The sequence below is a fragment of the Nansenia antarctica genome (genome assembly GCF_963989245.1).
Source record: "Nansenia antarctica genome assembly, chromosome: 5".
NCBI lineage: Eukaryota > Metazoa > Chordata > Actinopteri > Argentiniformes > Microstomatidae > Nansenia > Nansenia antarctica.
The window spans coordinates 69,908,205-69,917,667 of record NC_137690.1 but is presented as its reverse complement, the minus strand read 5'-3'; the positions used below and the strand labels follow the sequence as shown (position 1 = coordinate 69,917,667).

Genomic DNA, 9,463 nt, shown 5'->3' with positions numbered 1-9,463 from the left:
TTACAAGTAGATTGAGTAGATACAAATTGTATATCTCAAAGGGTGAGAGGTGACCAGGGTGTGGAGAATGTTGACATTGCGCGGACCATGTTTACCACTCGAGGCATGGATGTGGAAGCTACATATTTGGTAAGAATTTACATAACCAGAGGCAAGCCCGCTGACAGGGGGGGACAAACGGGACAGTTGTCCTGGGCCCCAAGTCAGGGGGGCCCCCAAACAGACCCTCTAACCTTTAAATACCAGTCAAAAAGGCCTTTGACTGTTGAACTTGAGTTTATTCTTGTGATTTATTTTGTGTGTGTTTTTTGTTTTTTTTACTATGTCTTTAACTTATTATGTTTTTAGGCTGGGGTTTTTTATTATGTTTTTAGGCTGTTTTCTTTCTTCTTCTTTTTTAATCTTTAGCACTCTAAAATGCATTATTATTATTATTATTATTATTATTATTATTATTAAATAATCTACTGGAATATTTTGTCAAAAATAAATATCCGTGAAGACTTAAGATAGTATTTCTCAGTGACATAAAAGCTTGTTATATTTTATATTGCAAATTTTCCTTCACATAGTGGTCAAGAACAAATTTACGTTTCCTCCCTGTAGCCCAATGCAAAAATGGTTTTGGTCCGTCTAGATCAAACCACTTAGGTCTGGTTACTTAGATTAGGAATTTGGTTACATTCCTAACCTAAGTAACAAGAGTAAGGTCCGGAGACATCCATTTGTTGAGGTTAGTGTGTAACAGTGTAATCATTGAATTAGATAAATACCATGCAAACAAGAATTCTCTCAACAACTGGATCGGAGAGGATGGAAGGGTTTCATCAATGGCCTGTGCTCCCTAGGGAATTTAAAGACCTAAGTAAGTAAATGAAACGACTAGTTAGTGAAATCAAAGTCCTATGTTGCAAACAGAATGGACATTTTATCTTGTGGCCATCCACAATATAATATGAATCGATTTGAAATAACAAGCAACTTCGGGTAGAAGAAATATCTGTCTTCATCACATTATTTGTGTTTTCCCAAATAACACATTTGGATTCAGGTACATCCCTACTCCTGTGGCAGTCCAGTGGTCTAGCACCGTAGCCTACACAGTTCACACACGCTCATAGTGACATGGGCCCTTGCCCTCCTTACATAGGCTACTGCCAAGCTGCCACACGTAATTCGTCAGTCGTAATACACGGCACTACAGTGATTCTTTTTTATGAAGAAGATGTATTCACTCATTGACATGGGGTCCAACATAAGCTTTCACTGCCCGGGGGTGTTTTCACCTTATTCCTTACACCGGTCCATTCCATTTCAATCCACGAGGGGGAGTGTATGAGTGCATACTTGTCTCTGTACGTGAAAGAAAGATGAGCTCATCTTCAGGTCTGACCACCAGAGGGCAGCAGCAGTCCTATTGTCAAATCATGATGATCTCTCTTTCTCTCTGTCTCTCTCTCTGTCTGTTCCTCTGCCTCTCTCTCTGTCTGTTCCTCTGCCTCTCTCTCTGTCTGTTCCTCTGCCTCTCTCTCTGTCTGTTCCTCTGCCTCTCTCTCTGCCTCTCTCTCTGTCTGTTCCTCTGCCTCTCTCTCTGCCTCTCTCTCTGTCTGTTCCTCTGCCTCTCTCTCTGCCTCTCTCTCTGTCTGTTCCTCTGCCTCTCTCTCTGCCTCTCTCTCTGTCTGTTCCTCTGCCTCTCCCTCTGTGTCTCTCTGCCTCTCTCTGTTGCTCTGTTCCTCTGCCTCTCTCTCTCTCTCTGTCTGTTTCTCTGCCTCTCTCTCCATGTCTGTTCCTCTGCCTCTCTCTCTCTGTCTGTTCCTCGGCCTCTCCCTCGGTGTCTCTCTGTCTCTGTCTCTCTCTGTTGCTCTGTTCCTCTGCCTCTCTCACTCTCCCACAGTGTGGATAACAATGAAGACATCTGGGTAACACTATAGCTGCTAAAGAAGTAAATTAACTAAACAACAATCATGGACGTGCACATGCACACACACACACACACACACACACACACACACACACACACACACACAGACACACACACCTGGGTTTAAGAATAGCCTATCGAGATTTATTGAATTAAAAACATTTATGAAGTCCATGTTGCTGGTCCTTTCCCTGGCTCCAATCTGCACATGCTCAGTCTGTGTGTGTGTGTGTGTGTGTGTGTGTGTGTGTGTGTGTGTGTGTGTGTGCGTGTGTGTGTGTGCTCTCTCTGAAGATCATCCAACAGCAGCAGTACAAGCTGTCCACAGAGATGCTCCACTCCCCCCCCCCACACACACACACACACACATACACACATACACATACACACATACACACATACACACACACACACACACACACACACACACACACACACACACACACACACACACACACACACATACACATATTTTAGAGAAACGAATCCACAAAGCATAATTCATCTATCAATGCAATTTCATTCATTTTTTTATTTGTATAAAAATAGCAGAAAACATATGTAAATAAAATAACATTCAAGATGTACATAAGTTTTGTGTCTTTGTCCTGCCTATGCTATGCTAATGCTACATACAGGTTCCTATCTGGGACACCACCATGTCCTGTGTTTTCATTTTGCCTATACTAATTCTATTGATTGATTGATTGAAAACTTTATTAGAAGATTTGCAGAAGTAGGTACATGAAAGTACATATTACATACAAGGTCAACTAACAGGATAAAAACCCAAGAAAGCCACTGGCTTATTTCAATTGGGGTCCTTGATTCTCAATTCATCGTTACATGTAAGACAGACAAAAAAGCTAGTACTATCTACAAGATAATACAGACAAATAACTATTACTATCTACAGGATAAACACACATCCATCATGGGAAGAACAATACAACGAAACATAAGGTATGTACAGCGGGTAGGACAGGTGGGGACATACACCACAGGTGGGGGCGGGGGACAAAACACAAAGTATGTACAGTGGGTAGTTCGGGTCTTTTAATCTGATTTTTGATTTAGAGGGTCCAGTTACGGATTGCAGCCTCCTGTAAATGTTTTTTGAGAGTGGTTTTGAAGGTGGGCAGTGTTTTGCACTCCTTTAAGATTATAGGAAGGGCGTTCCACATTTTTACTGCATAGTTTGCAAACGAGTTTAACCCCTTGTTTGTGGTGCAACGCGGTTGAACGTGGTTCGTGGAGCTGCCTCTGGTGTTGTATGTGTGGACGTTGTTCACATTTTGGAAGTATGTTGACAGGTACTTGGGTGTCTTTGTGGTGTAGCGTATCTTGAAGACCAGGCCCAGTGCAAGCTGCTGCACTCTGTCAACTACTCGTAGCCAATCAAGGCTCAAAAAATGAGCAGCGGTTAGATGTGTCCTAGGGTTGAGGCCTAGCAGAAGCCTAACCAGTTTATTTTGGGCTGTCTGGAGTCTTGTTTTATGGGCCTTTGTGGTTCTATAGTACCATGATGTTACGGCATAGTCGAAGTGACATTGAATGAGAGCTCCTGATAGGGTCCTCAGTGTGTTTTTACTGACAAGTGAGGATATCCTGTACAAGAATCTAGTTCTATGGTTCACTTTTTTGATTACTTTTGCTGCCATTTTATCTCCGGAAAGATTTGCCTCTAAGATGGAGCCCAGGTATGTAATATCCTCTTTTCTTGTGATATTAATGTTACCCACTTTTATTTTAAAATTTTCAGCCTTTCTGAGTTTAGATGGGGATCCGTATAGGATGGTTTCAGTTTTACCTAGGTGTATTGATAGTTTATTGTCAGCTAGCCAGATGCAGATTCTACTCAGTTCAGTGCTTAGCGCTTTTTCCACCTGCAATATGTCCCTGTCAGAGACCAGCAGAGCCGAGTCATCCGCGAACAGGAACAAATTGCAATCACATGCTGATGACATGTCATTCACATATATTAGGAACAGTAAAGGTCCCAAAATGCTTCCTTGTGGAACGCCGCAGGTCACTGGGAGGGGGGGGGACAGTGTTCCGTTCACACTAACCACCTGTTCCCTCCCCTCTAAGTAGGATTGCATCCAGCTCACCGATGTTCTATCGAACCCAATTGCTTTCAGTTTATCTAACAATATGTGGTGATCTACTGTGTCGAAGGCCTTCTGGAGGTCCAGCATGACCATGCCGCAGTACTTGCCCGAGTCCACCTCATGGTTGATGTGGTCGTTCAAATAGAGAAGGCATGTGTCAGTGGAATGGGATGTTCTGAATCCTGATTGAAATTCATACATCAGCTTTTTTTCGGTAAGGTACCTATCGACCTGTTCATAAACTATTTTTTCCATAAGTTTCGAGATGGAATTAAGAATAGAAACAGGTCGGTAGTTGCCTGGGTCTAATTTGCTTCCTTTTTTATACAGTGGGGTTACCCTTGCTATTTTAAAGTCAAGGGGGACGTGTCCCTGTTTGATGGAGAGGTTTATTATGTGGGTGATGATTGGGGTAATGGAGGCAGCTGAGTCTTTTAGAAATCTGGCTGGAATATTGTCATGGCTATGCTAATGCTATGCTAATCCTAATGCTACATACATGGGTTCTGTCTGGGACACCACACTGTTATTTGTCTTCATTCTGTCTATGCTATGCTAATGCTACATACATGGTTCCTGTTTGGGACACCACAATGTTATTTGTCTTCATTCTGTCTATGCTATGCTATGCTATGCTAATGCTACATACATGGGTTCTGTCTGGGACACCACACTGTTATTTGTCTTCATTCTGTCTATGCTATGCTATGCTAATGCTGCATACATGCTTCCTGTCTGGGACACTGTCTGACGCGCAGCTACGTGGCGACACTCAGAGTAAACACATGACCACACGCCATCGATTAGCACAGAACAGATAACAAATATAATTTTTACTCAAATATCTGACCTTCCTACACAATTATTATTTCCCCACAGATGTACAGCTGTGTAAATGTACAATGTACAGATGTACAGCTGTGTAACTGTACAATGTACAGGTCCTGGAGGCGGTCCTAAGGCTTGTACATGCCATGGAAGGTGACGGGGATGATGGCGTCCACCTCAGCGCGGGCCACCTCCGTCAGGTCCCTGGCGTTGAGGATGAGGAGGAACCCCGGCCTCTGGGCGGCGCCGGGCTTCACCACGATACTCAGAAGCAATCCTGGGGAGGGGGGGGGATTATTATTATTATTATTACTATTATTATTATTATTATTATTATTATTATTATTATTATTATTATTATTATTATTATTACATGGCAGTACTGTCGTGGTGGGGGGGGGGTGTCAATGGACCTATCCCTAAGCCACGCCCCCTTTGAAAACTCAGACAAACGAACAACGCTTCACTGACAGTGACTGACTGACCAATCGTGACTGAACGACATTCAATGACTGACAATGGCGGGAGGTGGCGAATATCTGATTTCTGATTTACCACAGCAAGTAATAGACGTAGTAATAGAAGTAATCGTTTTTTTAAAGATGACAAGAATATTTTGTCTAGAAGCTTTTAGCACCATCAGATATTAGCGAGTTGTTTGCCCGAGTTTTCTGCCTGTAGTGACTTTTGCTGTGATATGATTGGACAATTTCTATTTTGGGGCGTGGCTTAGCGATAGGTCCATTGGTAATGACACACAGAGACACAGAGAAGCTGATGTTTTTACCGTCATCTTCCTCAGTGGCGTCCGGTGTCTGGACGAAGATGGGCTCGGAGGGGTAGGACTCCGCCTCCTGCCACTCCCACATCTGCTTGGTCCGAACGTTCAGCTTGCAGATCTGTAGACACAGGTTCAGACAGGGGTGTGTCATGGATTTAATTGAGTCTTAATAGATTGAGTAAAACTTATAAAGCACAAAGAGCTTAAATCAATTGTCTCCAAAGAGGCCTTTTATTAAGCAAAGTCACATGAGCGCAGAGAGAAAGTAGCAGACAAAAAGCTAAAAGCCCCCAACGTTGGGCGGGACTCATATTTATAGAACTATCCTTGGTCATGAGGTCACTATTCTTGGGAACCAATCATATTATACAAATCTGTGATTGCAGTTATGGGCCCTGTCTATAGTCAGAATTATTCACTGCGCCACAGATCTTGGCCCATCCCTTACAGGAAGGAAATGGGCCTTCCTTGAGTGCTAGATTCGCCAAACTGTAGAGAGACATCAATTTCTCAGTATAAAATGATATAATACTACAACAGGAGCTATGTCAGAGCAGGAGACATCCAGTTACGGCAAACCTAATGTATTACCGCTTTCATTGGACTTGCTAAACCGATGTAAGTGTAAGTTGACATGCCGCCGCTCACCCTGTCAGGTATGAAGTGGTTGAGGCCCAGTCCGTACGCATAGCTGTAGTTCCTCCCACTGCACATGCTGTAGTTGATCTGAGGGAACTCAAACGCTGCGAAGATGAACATCATCATCATCATCATCATCATCCTCATCATCAGCATCCTCATCCTCATCATCATCATCAGCATCCTCATCATGAAGTCAAGATACATATTACACATGCCTCTTTAACATCTGTGTGTGTGTGTGTGTGTGTCTGTGCCTGTGTGTGTGTGTCTGTGCCTGTGTGTGTGTGTGTGTGTGTGCCTGTGTGTGTGTCTGTGCCTGTGTGTGTGTGTGTATGTGTGTGTGTGTGTGTGTCCATGCCTGTGTGTGTGTGTGTGTGTGTGTGTCTGTCTCTGTCTGCGTGTCTGTGTGTGTGTGTGTGTGTGTGTGTCTGTCTCTGTCTGCGTGTCTGTGTGTGTGTGTGTGTGTGTGTGTGTGTCTGTCTCTGTCTGTGTGTGTGTGTGTGTGTGTGTCTGTCTCTGTCTGTGTGTGTGTGTGTGTGTGTGTGTATGTGTGTGTGTCTCTGTCTCTGTCTCTGTCTCTGTGTGTGTCTGTCTTTGTCTGTGTGTGTATGTGTGTGTGTGTGTGTGTGTGTGTGTGTGTGTGTGTGTAGGTGTGTGTGTGTGTGTGTGTGTAGGTACGTACCCTGACGTGGCCCAGAGAACAGAACCTCAGGCTCCAGCCAGATGGTCCCGTCACTCCTCATCACAGCGGTGGCCGTGGTGTACGGCAGGGACACCAGGTTCTTCCCCCGCTCCTCCTAGGAGACGGGACACAGTGGTGGGGTCAGAGGTCATGGATAGGGCTAGGGCTTGTGTTAGGGCTAGCCCAGTAAACACAGAGTTCAAAAGACATCCTCAGGGAAGCCGGAACGTGGGTCTTTCTAGGACGTCCAGATGACGTCTTTTTAGGGACGTCTTATGGACTACAGACGATTCTGGACTACAGAGGATACCTAGTCCTAGAAAGACGTCATCTGAACCCACATTCCGGCTTCCCTGAGGACGTCTTTTGGACTCTTTGTTTACTGGGAGGGCAGGGGTCGGCTAGGGACGCTACCCTTTAATAGGCTGTTATTTCGCATCAAAGCATCTGTTTTAGCAAGTTGTGATTTTGTCAATGAATTGAATGAACCCGTAGCTGATATCGCTGTGTTGATTGAGGCCCGAGGGTTGATTGATGTACGTGGCTGAGACAAAAAGAAGATTACCTCGCACTGAACTGGACAGTCAAAATGAAATTGAAACTGTTCTATTTCTTTACTTTTAAGTAACGTTTTTAAAACGATTAGGCTGCTATATGTTTTAGCATGTTTAAACATAACTATATGTTGTTTATTATCGAAGTATGCTACTTTTTATTTTATTCATTTGAACAAACACGGGGAGGACTCAAAGTAGGCCAGCATAACTCTTTATAGTTACTCTATTTCAAAGTAGACCTACACATGCCAGTGGACTTACACATCCCACTTCAGTGTCTTCAAAATGGTTCAGTTTTGTTGGTAATGGCATCCCCCAATAAAAATAACCAAAAATGTTATGTTAAACAGTTTTCTATATTGTAGTTCTATAATTTCATAAATGCGATAAAATCTGGTATTATTGTAATAGAAATGCAAAGTTAAAGGCAGCATTTATTTATTGATTTAAAATGTGAACTGTTCAATTGTTATTGTATTGCAATTATTTTGTTCAGCTTTTAACTTATTTAACGTATTTTAAATGTTGACTGTTTAGGCTCGGTTTTGTTTTGTGGCTCCAGGCCGAAAATGTCTCTTTTGCTAGTAAAGGTTGCAGACCCCTGGGCTAGGGCTAGGGCTAACCCTGTGGTTGTCTATATGGTTACAGAAAGGGGATCTCACCCTGTGGACATCTATAGGCAGCACGTATCTGCGGACCTCCGGCTGAGGAGCCCTCATAGCTGCCTTCTTCACATTCTCCCAGTTGTCCCTCAGGTTGGCCAGGTACAGGTAGTTATACACAAACTCATAGCTGGTATCACACAGGTACAGGTAGTTATACACAAACTCATAGCTGGTAACACTCACACACTCTCACACACACACACACACACACACACACAGGGAGAACCACAAACTGTCAGCACAAGTTGTTTTAAATGTGCTTTATAAATAAAGATTACTTGACTTGACTTGACTCACACACACAGTTACACATACAGAGAGTTAACCACAAACTCATGACTCAAACCACGACAACACACACACACACACACACACACACACACACACACACAAACTCCACTTGACTTGACTTGACTTGACACACACACACACACACACACTTACACATACAGAGAGTTAACCAGAAACTCATGACTCAAACCACGACAACACACACACACACCCCTCCCTAAGCATACCCTTTCCATGTGCAGAGGTCGACCACGATGAAGCCGTCCTCCTCGTAGGTGTTGATGTGGTGGAAGATGTTGAAGGCGGACGTCCTGAACTGGTGGTTGATGTACTCTGCCGGCTCCTTCTGGGCCACGTGGAACCACGACTAGACACACACACACACACACACACACACACACACACACACACACACAGGATGGGGGAGGTGACAGAATAACTTCAGAATAACTTCAGGCTACTGGGTAAGCATACATGGCTCGTAAACAAACATATGTTTTAGGACGTGTTCAAAAGCAAGGACTGTGTGATCATCTAATTATGTGTAGTTTGTGTGTTTTTAGCATGTTGATGTTCCATCAGCATGTTGTGACGTGCTAAACATGCAGTTAGATGTTCATAGCGATGTGCTTCCTTAGCTGCTAGCTAGCTAGCAACGCAATGATAGCAATCGCGTCCGTTTTGATTCAGAGCGATTTTCTCCAGTAGGCTATTTTGGTTTGAGGTGTACCAACATTCATGTCTTCTTCAACTATGTTTCAGATTTCAATGTATGACACATCATTTGAAAGCGTACAATCTGCACTTTCATAATCTGTAAAAAAATAAAATAAATGGTGTGCCCTACTTGGGGACCTTTTCACCAGACCCTGTCACATATGAGGTCTAGTGTAGGTCTCACTTACTCCCATCGTCTCATTGGACTCAAAACAGTCCATGTAATTGGTTCCTCTGATGGCCCATGAGCTCAAGAACTTGAGCAGGT

At 43.5% G+C, this 9,463-nt stretch overlaps 1 protein-coding gene across 1 annotated transcript in view; it reads right to left on the bottom strand.

Moving 5' to 3' along the window:
• Positions 1-4,988: 4,988 nt before the first annotated feature.
• Positions 4,989-9,463, bottom strand: part of LOC308157451 (retinal Mueller cells isomerohydrolase-like) — a gene marked incomplete at its 3' end in the record, with an annotated part of 10,458 nt that continues 5,983 nt past the window's right edge. The window contains exons 7-13 of the mRNA XM_080531005.1: positions 9,384-9,463; positions 8,706-8,845; positions 8,185-8,314; positions 6,966-7,080; positions 6,290-6,384; positions 5,648-5,759; positions 4,989-5,137 (exon numbers count right to left, since the gene is read on the bottom strand). The exon at positions 9,384-9,463 is cut by the window's right edge and continues 53 nt beyond it. Coding sequence (XP_080387131.1) covers positions 4,989-5,137; positions 5,648-5,759; positions 6,290-6,384; positions 6,966-7,080; positions 8,185-8,314; positions 8,706-8,845; positions 9,384-9,463 — 821 coding nt within the window. The remainder of the gene's footprint in view (positions 5,138-5,647; positions 5,760-6,289; positions 6,385-6,965; positions 7,081-8,184; positions 8,315-8,705; positions 8,846-9,383) is intronic.